The sequence below is a fragment of the Gymnodraco acuticeps genome, unplaced genomic scaffold (genome assembly GCF_902827175.1).
Source record: "Gymnodraco acuticeps unplaced genomic scaffold, fGymAcu1.1, whole genome shotgun sequence".
Classification (NCBI taxonomy): domain Eukaryota; kingdom Metazoa; phylum Chordata; class Actinopteri; order Perciformes; family Bathydraconidae; genus Gymnodraco; species Gymnodraco acuticeps.
The window spans coordinates 57,931-77,225 of NW_022990173.1; the positions used below are offsets into that span (position 1 = coordinate 57,931).

The 19,295-nt window shown below is 42.6% G+C and overlaps 1 protein-coding gene across 5 annotated transcripts in view; it reads left to right on the top strand.

Annotated features, from left to right (window-relative positions):
- Positions 1-2,321: 2,321 nt before the first annotated feature.
- cep350 (centrosomal protein 350) overlaps positions 2,322-19,295 on the top strand; it is a 132,710-nt gene continuing 115,736 nt past the window's right edge. For all 5 annotated transcript variants that reach the window (XM_034217728.1, XM_034217724.1, XM_034217727.1 and 2 more), the window contains exons 1-7: positions 2,322-2,675; positions 11,841-11,917; positions 12,066-12,109; positions 12,186-12,291; positions 12,988-13,153; positions 15,110-15,374; positions 17,767-18,169. In XM_034217728.1, coding sequence (XP_034073619.1) covers positions 11,845-11,917; positions 12,066-12,109; positions 12,186-12,291; positions 12,988-13,153; positions 15,110-15,374; positions 17,767-18,169 — 1,057 coding nt within the window. In that variant the 5' untranslated portion in view covers positions 2,322-2,675; positions 11,841-11,844. The remainder of the gene's footprint in view (positions 2,676-11,840; positions 11,918-12,065; positions 12,110-12,185; positions 12,292-12,987; positions 13,154-15,109; positions 15,375-17,766; positions 18,170-19,295) is intronic.

The following is a 19,295-nucleotide window of genomic DNA, read 5'->3' on the forward strand; positions in this document are numbered from 1 at the left end:
AATGCATCATTATTTATTATCCAGTAAAATGATATGTCTTATTCTGAAATTGGCCTATCTGCATAATCCATTTTATCAATGCAATTGATGTAGTTTTTGAATATGGAGTTTTTATGTGAAAATCTATATATATTTTTTACAGTATGGTAGGCTGCTTTTACTTAACAATTATGAATTGTTCTCCAACTACTGTGTATTTGACCTTTTTTTAAAAATAAATCAAACCTTTTATAAATTAGGCATTAGTTTTGGGGGTATTATCATCCTGTATTTATCGATGTTTCCAGTGAGAACAGCTGTGAGGTCCGTGCAGAAAGCAGAGTAGTGTGTATAATATATATCACTCAGTATCGGCCTACATTCAGGGCCGTCCCTGGCCAACTTGGGGCCCCAAGCGACATTGTGAGATGAGGCCCCCCCCCAACCGACAGGAGTGAATGTATATCATTCAGTGTGCGCTAACAGGTGAATACGTCTGCATTTCCTGCCAAATACTAGCCTCAAAAAGATTAAAATATAATTAATGCAAATAAACTAATAATCAGAATCAATTCAATAATATAAATACTATATTATTTTATTATAATATAGTTGTAATATAGTCAAGACAAAACATGCTTATGACATGCTCAAAAACTGAGATTTCTTAAATCTGTATTCATATGTAGTTCCCTCTGTCAGCAATAGCCGCATTCACACCAAGTACTTTGCCGTAGTTAGGTGCCCTAGTGCCAGCACTTATAGTACCCCCGTGGAACTAAGTACAGATTGCGTTCACACCGGAATAAGTCCCTGAGGGAGGTTCAGTCAAATGAAGCCGCTGACGTCACTTCTTCTTCTTCTGCTTTGGGTTTACTGGCAGGCCGCAAACAACTTCACGGCGTTTTCTGCCACCCGAAGTCCCCGGCTGGAAGTCCCCGGAGTTGGGGACTGGCTTCAGTAAAAGCTGCTGGGACTCCCAGCCTTCCGAGTAAATCGCCAGAACGCCGACACCTCACTCCACCGCTGCATTTTTTTGTTTTTGTTGCCATAAGTTATTCTGTCTCCGTTGGTGCGCGGGGCTAATGCTAATAATGCTAATGCCAGCAAATACAATGGCGGCTTCACAAAACTTTTCAGAGTTTTAGGGGGCGTGGTTTGCAATTCGCCCAGCCAATCGAAATTGGTACTTTTCTCTCCCCAGGATAGTAGCCTACCACCTCTCTAGCAGGGACTGAAAATGGGGGTAAAAGTTCTCGGAACTAAGTTCTCTTTTTGGTGGGAACGCAAAATTCCAGGCACTAACGGAACTAAACGGGAAAAGTACGGGGAAAAATACTCCGGTGTGAACGCGCCTAATGTATCAACAACTTCACACATTTCTATCAGTATTTCTCTGTGTTGTGGTTGACATGATGATGACTGTTAGGAGTTAAGGGGGGAGGCTGAGCATCACCATGAAATGTGCAAATTGACATAAAATGAATAAAAGGGGGAAAAATGCTCCATGTTTTGTTGGCTGTAAACTTTAACTGTTATGTAAGCCAACTAGACAGACAGTTTATCACTCTTCCTCCTGTACATATATATTGCACCGAGAACTGCGCTGACAACTGCGCTGAGAACTGCGCACAAGCCGAGGCCCCCTGCGCAATGCCTGCATGATCGGCCTAGGGAGGGACGGCCCTGCCTACATTACTCTACAAACAAAGAGTCGATATTTTTCTAAAACCATTTAGTGCTTCACATAATAAAATACACAACGGCTGTATCCTGATATGATATGCTTTAGGAGCTAGGTGTGTGTTGTACATTGTGTTGTTGCGTGTTGAAGGCTACAGGCGTAGATGCGGCGTACAGACAGGTCTCAGTTGGTTTGGTGTCCTATGCTTACTTTGAATACTTGTAAGTGAAACTTTTGGCCCGTAATTTCATTTCCTCTATAAGTCTCTGCTTATTATGAGAGTGCTGTCAAACTTGTTTGAATCTGAAATTGTATATATTTATACAAATATATATGTGTGTGTGTGTGTGTCCGCATCTGTAGCCTGTTATTGTCTCATTATACCGCACTGTCAATTAATTAAAAGTAAATATATAAGTCATACAGTTCTGTCCATCAGACAGTGCTGCTGTGCCTCCTGTCATCATTAATGGAGGATTTCTCATTTCTCTAACCGCCTGCAGCTTCCCCTCCTCTCTCCTCCACTCGCATCTAAGACACGAGGAAACGAGTCGAGGAGGGGAAATCAGAGAAATTAGAAAGGGCCAGTGTGTGTGTATTTTACGGGGTGGGGCTTTCTGAGCGTTGACGACGTGGTCAAACTCTCGCGATATTTCGGTCTCGGTTACCGACCCGTCTTGGATACCCAGCAGTTTCTCTGAGAAACATCAACACAGTTACCCGGGAAAGAGACCTCAGAGGCGGGGAGCGGCGTTTCTCTTTAGGGACCTCACAGCGGATCTGGATACTTTGTTACACAGACACACACCGACACGACAACAATGGATGAATGTCGTTAGAAAAAGTTGCTATCTTAGTTAGCTAACATTGGTTTGCTAACGTTAGCCGGCTAATGCTAACGTTAGCAAACAGCTGAAACTGAAGAAGAAGTCTGATGAAGTTTGGATTTTATTATCACGAGGACGGCAACATGAATCTGGACATCTAGATACATCGGTTCCTTTCATTACAGGTATGTATTTTGCCTCTTTTAAGAAGAAAACATCTAAGTTAATTCATGACTTTCCTGTCGGCTAACGTCAACTGTCCGGAGTTAGCGGCTCCGACTAATCCCTGGAGCGAGACGTTGTTAAATAAGTCATCCTGAAGTCTGAGGCAGGAATGTGTTGAATCATGTTTTAGGCAACATTAGGAAGTTAAAAACGACCATTGATAAGTCGAGGTTGTTTTTAGTATTTATTAGATGTTTAGAAAACAATAACTTACTGTCTGTTTGTTAGTTAGCAGCTAAAAGTAGATTAATCATGGTTATGTTTGTGTGTATTGGGCGACTAATTCCTGGACAGGGAGTAATAGTCGTAGCCTTGACACAGTTAATTTCTCCAGTTTCACTTCGAAAGTTAAAATGCCATTAGTTGTTGTTTCATCTAGTATTCTTATAATGTATTATTCATCTAGCACTTTAATACAGTACTAAGATCCTTTACTCCAGTAAAAGTACAAATACTATGGTCTTAAAATACTCAATTGCAAGTAAAAGTCCTGAATGCAAAATGTTACTCAAGTACATAAGCATTAGCATTACATTGTACTAAAAGTAATTATACAGACACAATTTCAGAATAATATAAGTAGAGAAGAATCATCAGATAAGTGTACTTCAAGTATTAAAAGTACTCGTTTTGCAGAATGTATTTTATTATGGTCTCCTGTTTTTATCCAAGTAACAGCATTTAATATTGTAGTTTGTCAATGTGAACCTAACTTAGATACTTGAACCACTGTGTAGGTTAGTAGTACAGTACTGCATTTAATATATAGACTGTATATTACACTGTCTATGATTTTACCATATCAGCATGTAATGTGTTTTAGTACACAGTTGTTGTGAGTTTTAAAACAAGTGTAGTGGTTACAAAAGTAAAATGATTGCCTCGGAAATGTAGTGCAGTAAAAGTATAAAGTTGTATTAAAACGAAATACTTAAGTACAAATGTCAACAAAAATACGTAAGCACAATACTTGAGTAAATATTCTTATTGACTTTCCATCACTGTTTTTTAAACATTAAAAGCTAGCATTTCAATATCCCAACCAATACAGGTCCAGCTGTAGCTTCAGTGTGAACCCAGCTGTTTAAGTGTGTTAAAAATAATAATATAGACAATATGAAGTTGCTGAATTGAAGGTAGGCTTCTCAGTGAGCTCTCAGAGGCAATGTCAGGTTGGTGTAAAAGGAATATAATCACGATTTACTTCACTTCAGTGAGGGTGGATCACATCAATACAAACCATTTAAAGTCAAAGATGGCAAGGTGCTTCTTCTTCATCTTGCGTTGGGAACCCAGTAGCATTGAGGGGTCTTCAGTGGTCGGGATCTATAATGCAGCCATAGATTCTGCATGGAGGTTTTTATAGTATAGCGTTCAACCACAGGCGGCAGCACTGAGCAAGAAACAGCCCCAAATAACGCTCCAATCAGCGAAGAAGAATGTTGCCATGTTGGTTTCGACACAGCTTGTTTATGATTGAATGGAAATGACCGAATAGCTTTCCAATAAGTGTGTTTATGTTACTTAAACCTTTATAAACAACCTTTATTATTATGCCGATTGGTCGCTGATGAGTTCACCTTCTTATTGACGGGTTTGACATTTTAAAATACTTTCGTTGACAAACTTTCTGAGCTCTAAATGCCTGAATTGGATGGTTTTACACCGAGAGCAACACAGGACCTTTAGGCTGTGGAAGTCTTTAAGAAGCTGTTTGTAGACTTTCTGGATGGCAACTTGAGTTTGTAAACAAGCTGGTAATGGAGGCTAACCTCGGAAGTAAGTCTCTCTCACATCTTTTAACTAAATAAGAAAGTTGTTTCATTTAATATTAGCGTTTTCAGTTCAAGTCCCAACTTTGACCCACAGCTTATCTTGACAGTGAGGAAAGATTTACTTCCGTGTATGACGTTAGTAGTTTAACAGTACATCATTTTAGCTTCTCTTGGATATAGGTATTGGTCTTCAGTGGGGGGGGTTGAAGTACCTGAGTACATTTACTCAAGGATTGTAGTCAGATGTGGGAGAAGTACTCACATCTTGTATTTGAGTAAAAGTAGAAGTACTCACATCTTGTACTTGAGTAAAAGTAGAAGTACTCAGATCTTGTAGTAGAAGTACTCAGATCTTGATTAAAAGTAGAAGTACTCAGATCTTGTACTTGAGTAAAAGTAGAAGTACTCAGATCTTGTACTTGAGTAAAAGTAGAAGTACTCAGATCTTGTACTTGAGTAAAAGTAGAAGTACTCAGATCTTGTACTTGAGTAAAAGTAGAAGTATTCAGATCTTGTTCTTGAGTAAAAGTAGAAGTACTCAGATCTTGTACTTGAGTAAAAGTAGAAGTACTCAGATCTTGTTCTTGAGTAAAAGTAGAAGTACTCAGATCTTGTTCTTGAGTAAAAGTAGAAGTACTCAGATCTTGTTCTTGAGTAAAAGTAGAAGTATTCAGATCTTGTTCTTGAGTAAAAGTAGAAGTACTCAGATCTTGTTCTTGAGTAAAAGTAGAAGTACTCAGGTCTCGTACTTGAGTAAAAGTAGAAGTACTCAGATCTTGTACTTGAGTAAAAGTAGAAGTACCAGAGTGTAGGAATACTCTGTTACAGTAAAAGTCCTGCTTTCAAAATGTTCCTCAAGTAAAAGTAGAAAAGTATTCTCATCAAAATATAGTGAAAGTAGCGACAGTGAAAGTAGTCGTTGTGCAGATTGGTCCATTTCAGAATAATATATACAGTTGCAAGAAAAAGGAAGTGAACCCTTTGGAATGACCTGGATTTCTGCATAAGTTGGTCATAAACTGTGTTCTGATCTTCATCTAAGTCACAACAATACACAAACACAGTCTGCTTCAACTGATACCACACAAACAATGATATGTGTTCATGTTTGTATTGAACACACCATGTAAACATTCACAGTGCAGGGTGGAACAAGTATGTGAACCCCTCGGCTAAAGACTTCTTCAAGAGCTAAGGAGTCAGGAGTCAGCCAACCTGGAGTCCAACCAATGAGACGAGACTGGAGGTGTTGGTTAAAGCTGCCCTATAAAAAATACACCAGTTTTGAATGAGCTATTCTTAAGAAGCATTGCCAGATGTGAACCATGCCTCGCTCAGAAGAGCTCTCAGAAGACCTGCCATTAAGAATTGTTGACTTGCATAAAGCTGTTTACAAAAGTATCTCTGAAAGCCTTGATGTTCATCAGTCCACGGTAAGACACATTGTCTATACATGGAGAAAGGTCAGCACTGTTGCTACTCTCCCTAGGAGTGGCCGTCCTGTGAAGATGACTGCAAGAGCACAGCGCAGAATGCTCAATGAGGTGAAGAAGAATCCTAGAGTGTCAGCTAGAGACTTAAAGAAATCTCTGGCACATGCTAACATCTCTGTTGACGAATCTACGATACGTAAAACACTGAACAAGAATGGAGTTCATGGGAGGACGCCACGGAGGACACCACGGAGGACACCAGGGAGGACACCAGGGAGGACACCAGGGAGGACACCAGGGAGGACACCAGGGAGGACACCAGGGAGGACACCAGGGAGGACACCAGGGAGGACACCAGGGAGGACACCACGGAGGAAGCCACTGCTGTCCAGAAAAAAACATTGCTGCACGTTTGAAGTTTGCCAAAGAGCACCTGGATGTTCCACAGCCCTGCTGGAAACACATTCTGTGGACAGATGAAACCAACGCTGAGATGTTTGGAAGAAACACACAACGCTATGTGCGGAGAATCCAAAGGGTTCACATACTTTTTCTTGCAACTGTATGATATGTTTTATAATGATTGATAATGAAAGTGTTCTCAAAGCTGGTGAAGGAGCAGCTAGTTTGAAGTACTTTGTATACTGCAGGGTAGCTGGTGGATTTACTCCAGGTGGAACTAAAGTCTGATTCAACACTTGATTAGATTTCACATCATTCCTCCACATCTGTGAAGTAACTAAAGGTATTAATACATGTAGTGGAGGAAAAGTACACCATGTACCTCTGAACTGTAGTGGAGTAGAAGTACACCATGTACCACTGAACTGTAGTGGAGGAAAAGTACACCATGTACCTCTTAACTGTAGTGGAGGAAAAGTACACCATGTACCTCTGAACTGTAGTGGAGTAGAAGTACACCATGTACCTCTTAACTGTAGTGGAGGAAAAGTACACCATGTACCTCTTAACTGTAGTGGAGGAAAAGTACACCATGTACCTCTTAACTGTAGTGGAGGAAAAGTACACCATGTACCTCTGAACAGTAGAGGAGTAGAAGTACACCATGTACCTCTGAACTGTAGTGGAGTAGAAGTACACCATGTACCTCTGAACTGTAGTGGAGTAGAAGTACACCATGTACCTCTGAACTGTAGTGGAGTAGAAGTACACCATGTACCTCTGAACTGTAGTGGAGTAGAAGTACACCATGTACCTCTGAGCTGTAGTGGAGGAAAAGTACACCATGTACCTCTGAACAGTAGAGGAGTAGAAGTACACCATGTACCTCTGAACTGTAGTGGAGTAGAAGTACACCATGTACCTCTGAACTGTAGTGGAGTAGAAGTACACCATGTACTTCTGAACAGTAGTGGAGTAGAAGTACACCATGTACCTCTGAGCTGTAGTGGAGTAGAAGTACACCATGTACCTCTGAACTGTAGTGGAGTAGAAGTACACCATGTACCTCTGAACTGTAGAGGAGTAGAAGTACACCATGTACCTCTGAACAGTAGTGGAGTAGAAGTACACCATGTACCTCTGAACTGTAGAGGAGTAGAAGTACACCATGTACCTCTGAACAGTAGTGGAGTAGAAGTACACCATGTACCTCTGAACTGTAGTGGAGTAGAAGTACACCATGTACCTCTGAACTGTAGAGGAGTAGAAGTACACCATGTACCTCTGAACAGTAGAGGAGTAGAAGTACACCATGTACCCCTGGGTTGTAGTGGAGTAGAAGTACACCATGTACCTCTGAACTGTAGAGGAGTAGAAGTACACCATGTACCTCTGAACTGTAGTGGAGTAGAAGTACACCATGTACCTCTGAACTGTAGTGGAGTAGAAGTACACCATGTACCTCTGAACTGTAGTGAAGTAGAAGTACACCATGTACCTCTGAACAGTAGAGGAGTAGAAGTACACCATGTACCTCTGAACAGTAGAGGAGTAGAAGTACACCATGTACCCCTGGGTTGTAGTGGAGTAGAAGTACACCATGTACCTCTGGGTTGTAGTGGAGTAGAAATACACCATGTACCTCTGGGTTGTAGTGGAGTAGAAGTACACCATGTACCTCTGGGTTGTAGTGGGGTAGAAGTACACCCATGTACCTCTGGGTTGTAGTGGAGTAGAAGTACACCATGTACCTCTGGGTTGTAGTGGAGTAGAAGTACACCATGTACCCCTGGGTTGTAGTGGGGTAGAAGTACACCATGTACCTCTGGGTTGTAGTGGAGTAGAAGTACACCATGTACCTCTGGGTTGTAGTGGAGTAGAAGTGCACCATGTACCTCTGAACTGTAGTGGAGTAGAAGTACACCATGTACCTCTGAACTGTAGTGGAGTAGAAGTACACCATGTACCTCTGGGTTGTAGTAGAGTAGAAGTACACCATGTACCTCTGGGTTGTAGTGGAGTACTTAGTGGACTTTTAAAATAATAGGTTTGGATGTAGACGAAACTATCCAAAATAATATTTAAGTAATGAATGGGTTGACAAAAAGATGGCAGCAATTTAACAAGTTGTTTAAATACTTTTTTGTGTAAAAACATTACATCTTCAATACTTTTACTTAAACACCAAACTCTTTCTTGTAACTGTGTATTTTTACGTTGCATCATTAGTACTTTTACTCCCACCTCTATTGGTCTCAGTCCCATTTGTATTCAGATAAAGGGAATACCCAGACTAGTGTTTAAGTATGCTGGTTTTGTAACACAATAAAATGCCACTGTTGCTTTGAGGTTCTAACCAGGACCATCAGTGTACCGCCACACATGTAAACGGGGAGCGTTGTTACTCTGAATATCTGTTAAAGACACAGACATATACACACATTACATCACATGTCACTTGTTAGACGCTTTTATCCAAAGCGACTCACATACTCAACACTGTGGACAATCCCCACAGGAGCACTTTGGGGTGAAGAGTCTCAGGGACACAACGACATGCTGACTGCAGTGGGGTTTGAACCTGTGACCCCCTGAACCCAACACCAGCGCACTAGTCCATACGTCTCCCTGACACGTGTCATTTCCCTCCTGTTTGCTCTCTTGCCGGTCATGCTCGCCTCAGGACTGAGTCACGTGACGGTTGTGAGTAAAGGCATGACTTCTTAACAACTCCTCGTGACTCACAGGGTGTTACATATGAATGCAAAACACTCATCATGAGCTAGGTATCTAGGATAGGTTTGCAAATAGATCCATGGCTACGTTTTCTGATTAAAGTGGAAAAGTTGACCCTCTGTTGTTTGTTGATTAGGGTTCTCTAATCAGAACAAAACCTCATTGTGTCATTACCTTTCTAAGAACAGTACCTAAGTGTTAGACAACTCTCCCTGGTCCCGGCTTGAGCTTCAGTCTCAGGACCCTCTCCAGAATGGAAGGAGTCATCACATACAGAGACTAGTTCCTGAACAGTGTCCTTCACATGCTGATATCCAAGAGAGGGAGTTACACAGTCACAAGATGGAGGAATAGAAAGCAGTATTCAATGTTTACTTCAGATTAGCTCCACGTCAGAAATGAGCATGCTTGATGTCTCTCTCCATAGAGGCTGAATCATCATGTTAATCACAGAGCTATCATCTGCCTCAAACAGTCCTGATGCTCTTCTAGGTCATCCCACAAGTCACACAGTGTGCGAAAAAGCACACGTCCCACCGTCCGGGACGTGTGCTTTACGACATCGGACAAGTAGGTCTTTCAATTGACTTGTCCGGCGGACAAGTGACGTTTTTCGCCCTCATTTATTGACAAATGATACATTCAGTTTACAAAAGGCAGAACTCATTCGCAAATTGTCCGTGTCCGCCATTGTTCGTTTAGAAATGTTAGTTTCGGTTCTGCTTGTCGTTTCCTAAGGAAATGCATCTCGCCGCTTTCTGTACAGTTAGACGGGGGCGGGGCGGGAAGTGTAGCACAGTGGCCGGGTTGGGAAGCAAAACTCGGTTCCGAGTAGGAACAAATAACAATGGTCCGGTACCGGGATTAATAAGAGTTGTGAGGACAGGAGGCCGAGCCCCGCAGACTGCAGCTCTCTCTCTCTCTATGCTCCGTATCAGCTGATCGCTGCATGGTGCAGCTCAGCGTCTCTCTCGCTCTCGCTCTCTCTCTCTGTCTCTCTCTCTCTCCTCCGTATCAGCTGATCGCTGCATGGTGCAGCTCAGCCTCTCTCGCTCTCGCTCTCTCTCTCTCTCTCTCTCTCTCTCGCTCTCGCTCTCTCTCTCTCTCTCTCTCTTTCTCTTTCTCTTTCTCTTTCTCTCGCTCTCGCTCGCTCTCTCTCTTTCTCTCGCTCTCTCTCTTTCTCTTTCTCTTTCTCTCTCTCTCTCTACACACAGCAGATCCGCTGCCCGTTTAACAGCCTCATCTTTGTCAAACGTTCTTATGTTCTTTCTCTAACACGTAATGAAGGTTATTAAGCGTTTTAGCTCCTGTGTTGTTAATATTGACGCCATTTCCTTTATGAAGTAAAGCAGCCTCCCTGTCTGTGTCCTCGTGCTGTCCTCACATCCCCGGACCCCCAGACTCAGAGGAGCACAGGGATGTCAGTATTGTTTTATGAAGCAGGGTATAGAAAGTACATTATTGAAATGAAAATACTATTTATTTACTTTTACAAACAGTGAGCAGCTGGGCCGCTGCAGCATGTGTATTGCAGGACATGTGTAAGCGTGCAAGCGTCTTTGAGTTTTGTAGAAAAGCGCTAGGCCTATAGGCTATACATCTAATGTGTCATTATTATTAGGTTATGTCCTATGTGTTGGACATGTGTGGTTGGACTGTGTCTCACAGGCAGGTTGCAGTGTAACATCAGAGGACACTGGGCCACTTAGAACTAACTAAACAATGCAGAGATTATTTGTATATAATTGTATTCAATAACTGTAAGAAATTAAACAGTATGAAGTGATTTGTAAATAGGAATACAGATTTGACTTAATGTTTTCATAAATATAATTTACTTATTTTGACCCTCTCAAAGAACCGGAACCGAGAACCGAAAATAACCGGAATCGAAAAGCAGAACCGGAATCGTTAAAATCCAAACGATACCCAACCCTATGTGTGATGCAGTAAAATCTCACCGCTCACCTACGTTAGCGCTGTCGTAAACACCGTGGGAAAATGTCAAATACGATGACGAAGAAGAAGATTCCAGTGGCCCCAATTTTTGTCCATTCTGGACAAGTGAAAAATGTATTCGGACAAGTACATCACCAAACTCACTTGTCCATGGACCAGTACTCTCTAAAAACCTTTTCTCACACTTGTTCACAGCTACAGTTGGGATACCTTTGATATCATGTGACTCTCAGATTGGAAGAGGACGTTCAGGGTTTTCCAAACACTAAGTAACTCCTGCAGTCGAGCTTAATGGTCGATCAAATGTCATCTAAATATCACAAATAACTCCTTTTCCTCAGGGGCTTTACTATATGTACACAGCACACATATTGTTGGTCTTAAGCAGGATTAGGGCAACAGGCGCAGCTAGGTGTTTTAAGTAAACATCACATGCCTTCAGTCCGGCTTACCTCCCTTTACTTACAGGACTGTGCTGTTGTGGAACCGGTTTTAAATAACAGGGTGACATTCATCTGATGTCAACATGCTGTCAGAATAACGGCATGTGTTCATAATGGGAACATGCTGTTCTTCTATCACATCTCTGCTTTTACACCGTTGTCTTTAAAGCTGGTTCTTGTCACAGTAATTGTCTTTCTTTAAAGTGCTGGATGCTCTTTGTTAGTGTGTGTTATTCCTTTGGTTGCCTGAGAACTGAAATGTAACTGCCGGTGTCTTCAGTCTGTGTGTAAAGTATGCAATATAGGAAAACAACAGTATATACTTTCATACTTCTGTGTGACTTTGACCTCGTTCCTCCCTTTAAACTTGCCTCCAGGTGAATGAGAGCGATGAGGAGCAGCAGGAGGCCGGAGGTGTCTGCTCAGCAGCTGACTGATCACACTATTGGCACAGGTGTGTATGTAAACAAGTCGTGTGACATGTCTCAGGAATGAGTTACAATAAAAGGGATTGTTAGAACTATTTACCAACACTCATTTCTTTTATGGCATCGGGTTTTTCTACCACTTAATAAATCATGCGTTCTCTTCCTCACCTTCAGAGCTGACAACGGCATGGAAGAGTTTAACTCAGTCCAAAGCTGCTGTAAGTATTCAGTCAGTGGGATATCGAATGGTGATGAGGATGACTCCAGGCTCACATGTGTGTTCTCCCTCTTTAGTTGCGGCATATAGAAAACCGCCTGGAAGCCGCTCCAGGTTCAGGTGTTGTCCTGGAATCGGTCATGGACCCCAAGAAGAAGTCCTCCAGGACGGTGCGCTGCAGAGGTGGGTCATTTCCAAACGTCTTTATGATCAAATGCTACATTTCCTCCGGCGCTCCTTCCTGCTCCGTTACATCACCTCTGTTGTGCAATATCACTTATGTGCAATATAATTGTCTAACTACGAGATAACAGCCAGCAAAGTGTGTGTATATATATATATATATATATATACACTTTGCTGGCTGTTATCTCGTAGTTAGAGAATTCAACTACTGTAATAAATCCTAACTCTAAATGACTGTGCACTATATACTTTTACTAGTGTTAGCTGGCTGCTATCACACTACTTAATACACGCTACACCTATTTAAAAAAAAAAAGAACTACTGTTACGGCTGCTTGTAGTCCACCTGGATATGTATTTATGTACATTTTAAATTCTATCTTTAATAGATAGATACTTAACTAAACTGGGAAATGATTTAGTGTCAGCACCAGTGTGCTCAACATTAAAATACTAATGCTTAAAAAGTGGAAAAGTGTGAACAATTAAACATTTAAATGAGAAATCGTATATCAAATGTAAACGATATACGGTGTATAGCAGCAGGAATATATGTTTAATATGTTAATTCATTAATATAACGCTATTTTTGGCTGTTCACCCTTCCTGCAACTCTCCATGTCCCCTCTGTGGGACCAAGTAAGATATCCTGATTCTGAATAATACCTTTTTAAACATTGCCGTCTCTCCCAGATGGACAACATGCTGACGTCACCGCGGGGTCTTCTAAGCGCCGGGGGCGGAGTCAGCAGAGTCCGGAGAAGAGCAGCTCTCGCAGCCCGCTGAGGAACGCCACGCAGGACAGCAACGTGCGGAGGAACAACAGCGTGGAGTTCAGGGAGCCGCTGGCCTCCTACAGGTACGCACTCTGCTTCAGATGCACTCTGCAAACAGCCTGAGGTCTCATTCACACCTACTGGTCCGCTCTCTGCTGCGCACCAGACCACTGTTTGTTGCATTGTTTCACTTTTCAGAAGGTTCGGTTTGCGTTCACACGGGCAAATGGACTATACACTTTAAACACAAGTCATGTGCGCGGAAATGCTTTTCAACCATTGGTCAGACATTAAGGGGGTAACAACGCAAATCCCGGCAATTTCTAGCGGAGCCTGCGCCATGGAGCATCGGCACTTTCTGCAGGTTATTCTCATGCTGCTGTTAGTCTGGAGATCAACAGACTCTAGTGGACGGGGCATATGATTATATCATCAGACAACGTGCGTTAAAAAACATTATAACACAAAATGACAGGGGGTCCGCGGGGTCTTACAAAGTATTACAAGTTGATAAATCAATTTAGCGAAAATGAAGGCTATTAAAGGGCATTTTCCAAGGTATTACATTTTGTATCTTGTTTTCAATAAGTATATGAATGGTCCAAAGAGGTTGTATTCTACAGTGTGCCTGAATGTACTCATGGCGTAGGTGTGTAGTGTGATTCTGTGTAGTTTATTGATGGCATCCCGTTGGGTTTGACGTCATCTGAACAGGACATCGCACGCTCACTGCTTGATAGCGCGAAGCTCCGTTTACGCCGGTTGCTAAACAGCATCGTTATGGGGATGCTAAGTGCTAGCCACAAAGCCGCTGTGGGACGCAGACAGCAGGTCACATCACCGCCCCTACCCACCATCGGCGGTTCATATAACATTACTGCTGACCTCCGAGTGATGCTGGGCGAGTTCGACGCTCGTGAATTGGGGGGGGGGGGGGGGGGAGGTTGGCGTTTAAGTCCCGACTCTCCCGATGGCCAATCCGTGCCTCCCCTGACTGCACGTCGCTGACACACACCTGCTGCTCCTCCAAGGAAGAGACACACGTTCACTAGGCCAAAAAAACCCTCTCGGGTCACAGAGATCTGCTATTTAGAGTAAAGTCAACACATATCGACCCTAAATATAGTCTATATTAAGAACGAGAAAAGTCTTAACATATATATCACAAATGTGCGAGGGTGATGACGTCGGAGCATCGTCCTACGTGCCCCTGGGTATTTGTGAGGGAGCTCCTATGTGGCATGAAGCAAAGTTTCATATATGTTCACAGTTCAAAGAGAGCGCTTCCACTCAGTCCTTAAAGGCTCTTAAAGGTTTCCCTTCAGACACCGTGTGCTCCTGACATCTCCTTAGTGTCTGCAGCTGAAAGGCTCACAGACACTTCAGTAGCTCAGAGGTTAGCAACGATACAGAAGTCCCTTCTCCTTCTGCAGTTTGGTCTCAGAGTAACAGATTTACTGGACCTCAATGTGAATATATTCTCAAGAGTTGATGAAGGCTTAGGGCGGAGCTAAAGGGAGGTGAATATTAGACATCCACCAGATGTCCAGAAACACGGCTCGACACACACACACGATCTGCGGCTTGGTTTTACTGAATGTGTTTATAAAAGCAACATGTTGTAAATTTAAAGGTGATCATTTTAAGAGAAATGTTGTTTCTTCTGCCCCAACAATTATAGAAAATGTATATTAGTTATACACGTCTTGGTTATTATCCCTCATTATTTTAATATCGTTATAATCAGAACAGTGGATGATATCTTTTTTGTTTGACTTATAGTGCCATCAGTAATCTTTCCTGCTTCATGCCCGTTAGCGAGGGAAGTGTGACAGAATTAAAATCCACATTTTATTATAATCATTCTAGTTCTACATTTCTAAAAGGTTTCATAGTTGAATGAAAGCCACATATTGAGTGAATGTGTCCCTCCTTCCTCACAGTCTCCGACCCCCCATACATGAGCTCTTCTGTACGCTCACAGTGAACTAAGTCTTGATCCCCTTCCTGATCCCCTGTGTAATCTGGTTTGTTTCCAGAGAGGCCACCCCTCCACCAAACCCCCCCTCTCAGCTGGAGGCCTTCAGCTTTCAGTCCTCCTCCTCCAATCCCCCCTCAGACCCCCTGCTGAGCCAGATGGTTTACCACAGAGACACCAGGGACTCTCAGACGGACCGGGACCAGGACAGCACTCGCTCCTCGGCTCTGGAGGGCACGGAGGTCCGATTCCTCAACGACCGCTCAGCCCTCGACTCCATGAGGACCGCCAGGGTCTCTGCGTGGGAGCAGGACAACACCCCTAAAGTAAAATAAATATATGCCGTCAATAACTGCAATATATATATATATATAAATATATATATATATATATATATATATATATATATATAAATATATCCCGTCAATAACTGTGCTATATATATATACCTGGCTGCTAAATACAGAATGTGTATTTTGTAAATTGTGTAATTTCTATAATTTTTTTTAATCTTTTTTTTGTTCTTATTCTTTATTAGTTATTTTCTCACATTCCCCTTTACATCTAATAGTACTTCAATTTAGATGAACAGTTTCTTTAACCCTTACATGCCCGAGTGACTGGACCCTACACTCTTCCATAAGTGGGTCAAAAAGGACCCGTATTTGAATAATATGTGTTTTTATGCCATTTTGGTTCAAAATCACTTTTTAATTAAGCAATAGCTCATGACAGGCCGTGGTATGCTCATTATATCACAGCTAAGCTTAGCTGTGATATAATGAGCATATATCACGGCCTGAAGTGAGCTATTGCTTTTATAAAACGGTTACCAAGTGTGGCAATATGAAAGAAAAATACACACTCTAATTTAATTATTTTTTATTAGTAAATAATGATAAAATAGTCCCTCCGTTGCCTTCTGTACGAAACATAGTGCGAGGTGGTTGCTATGCAACAACGCTAACAGCTAGCGAACATATTAGACAGAGAGCGTTGATCCATTATTTGGCTATTTATTTACATTCATGTGTATGTTGCTGTTTATTGTGCAGCCACTGAAAACCTGTCCAGCATCAGTAGCATGCTTACGAGGTTACTTGTAGGTTGAGGAATCTAGGCTGTTGCTTGGCGTGGCGAGAATATTGCTTCACTTTCTCCGGTCCCCGAGATTGGGCTTCCAGCAGCTCTGGAGAGAGCTTTCGCACCTGTGGCCACTAACGGTCATCATGTCTCTGCTTTGTTTCAAGACCCCATCAGAAAGCTTTTGAATGGTGCTACTTCTCCAGTTGGTCTGCCTGCTCTTCACGTAGCTCTGCATGTCGTCGTTTAGGGGCTCTCTGGAGATAGGCACTGCTCAATCCTCTCCTCCATAGTAAGACCCCCCGGAGGTCCAAGTTAACCTTAAATGTTTCCATCTTATGCTTTGTAAGTTAGTTTCGTAACGGAAGAAACTGACAAGTCAAATCAAGCGATCTGATTGGTCGATAGTGTTTTTGCAGACCTCTTTGATTACAGATTTGAAAACATCGTTGCTTGCTTTAAAAGTAGCACACTTCATGATGTCAGACCTTGGAAAGTATCTAGATATCCCTGCCCTAAAGCCAAAGGAACTGCACACTGAATATGTGTTGCCGTCTGATGTCTATGTCTGGAGCGCTGCGTGAAAAGGAGGGTTTCTGCCCCGTTACTTCTCCGCTGCTTTCTTGTTCCAGTTTGAAAAGCCCAACGGTATACTGTTTTTCTCAGGCGCGGAGGGATACTGACTTGTTGTGAAAAGTAACTTACAATTCTACCCGTGGTATACGCTCAGTATATCACGGCTAAGAACCAATCAGATTGCTTGATTTGACTTGTCCGTTTTATAATATTTAGTATTATATTTCGGTTCACACTAGAAATATTTTATATTTAATTTTTCACTTATTATAATTTTAGACATTCTGAGACCCTCACAGTATTCCAGTCCCTTTTCAAAACTCACCTCTTCTCCTCTTGTCTACTCAAAGCCCCCCCCCATCAATCCATGCCGGTTGATCAAGATAGTCCTATACCCCCCCCCCCCCCCCCCCCCCCCCCCCCCCCCCCCACCCTAACCTTCCCTTATATTGTAAAGCGATGTTGAGTCCTTGAAAAGCCCTATACAAATATAATGTATTATTATTATACTGACAGGTATCAGATCTTGCTGTGTAAAATAATCTTCCTGAGAGGTGTCACTTGTGATGTCGTCTGTGTGTTCCACAGTGAATGTATTCCTGACAGCAACAGGTGATAAGAATCAAAGGATCCCATAAGAAATGCATGCGGGTCATTTTTGACCCACTAATGGAAGCTTGGGGTAGAAATACAAAAACTTAAAATGCAAATCAAAACTTTGAACGGCCTGATATCCAAAACATGTTTTTTGAGGAATAGCTGGAATATGAAATGATAACAAAATGTAATTACAAAGATACTTCAAGAACACCACCTCACCGGGTCAACAAAGACCCGCCATTAAATCCCAAACGATCCTTATGAGAATATGAAAAACAAAACGTATAGAAATCAAATCAATAATAACACTGAGAACGTAAATAACACACGTAATTGTTTTATCTTTAATATTTGTTTCATGCATGCTTCTTAGGTAACATTGAGCTCTGTTCTTGCTGTAACAATGTAAATGTCCCCTCTGTGGGACTAATAAAGGGATTCTGTTTCCTCTACGAACAGCCTGCCCTGGACTCCATGAGGACCGCGGGGGTCAGAGTCTCTGCATGGGAGCAGGACAACACTCCCAAAGCACAACCAGGCATGGAGGGACAGGAGTCGAGCCCGAGTTTAGCTCCAGGATCCGCACAAAGAGAGGAGAACACCCCCTCGTCGAGCCCAGGATCAGCCTCTCAGCGGCTGGAGAACCTCCGGCGGCACCAGCCTGACGACAAGCTGGAGAAACTCAAAGAGCGCATCCGGAGGCAGAGGCAACATCTGGAGGAGGCGGCAGAGAGAGAGAAGCTGCTGTTCAACCTGGAGCAGCCGGACGTAGAAGCTGTGGGGAGCAACAACGCCGGCACCAGCAACATGCACAAAATAATACGGAAAGTAGCAGCTGCTCCACCGGCTCCGATATACAAAGGTACCTGCAGCTGTGTCACATCCTTTGTTTGACCTTTTGGGGAATACAGCTTACATATGTAAAGGCCCCCTATTACACTGTATCTCATCAATATCTCACAGGTCTCAGATATATCCAGAGCCTGTCTCTGATTGGCTGAAACAGCAAACAGATCATGTCAGCATTACCCATAACCCCCTCTGTTTCAGCCCTGTTTCCAAAGTGCTGATTCTCTGTCTGTTACTTTAGATGAAAATAAGGAGCCCCTCCCCACGCCCCTCTGAGAGACATTTGGTTACAAATAACTCAATGGAGCTCTAGGAGGAGATTCAGGTGATAAGGGGGGGGGGGTACCTTGGTTGCTGATTGGCTAACGGTTACACAAGACAAAACATCGTTATGACATCATCAAGTGGCCAAAATCTGATCAGCTCATTTTCAGACAGGTTTTTATAGAAATGGATCAAAAAGAGAGAGAATCTTTGTTCCTGAGACTTTCAGAGTCTCTTTCCACAGAGGGGACACATGTTGATGTAGAAGAGACATGAAGAAGAGGGGACACATGTTGATGTAGAAGAGACATGAAGAAGAGGGGACACATGTTGATGTAGAAGAGACATGAAGAAGAGGGGACACATGTTGATGTAGAAGAGACATGAAGAAGAGGGGACACATGTTGATGTAGAAGAGACATGAAGAAGAGGGGACACATGTTGATGTAGAGAAGAGACATGAAGAAGAGGGGGACACATGTTGATGTAGAAGAGACATACAGAGAGAGACACACATGTTGATGTAGAAGAGACATGAAGAAGAGGGGACACATGTTGATGTAGAAGAGACATGAAGAAGAGGGGACACATGTTGATGTAGAAGAGACATGAAGAAGAGGGGACACATGTTGATGTAGAAGAGACATGAAGAAGAGGGGACACATGTTGATGTAGAAGAGACATGAGAAGAGGGGACACATGTTGATGTAGAAGAGACATGAAGAGACCATTGAGGGGACCAGAGGGACACATGTTGATGTAGAAGAGACATGAAGAAGAGGGGACACATGTTGATGTAGAAGAGACATGAAGAAGAGGGGACACATGTTGATGTAGAAGAGACATGAGGAAGAGGGGACACATGTTGGTGTAGA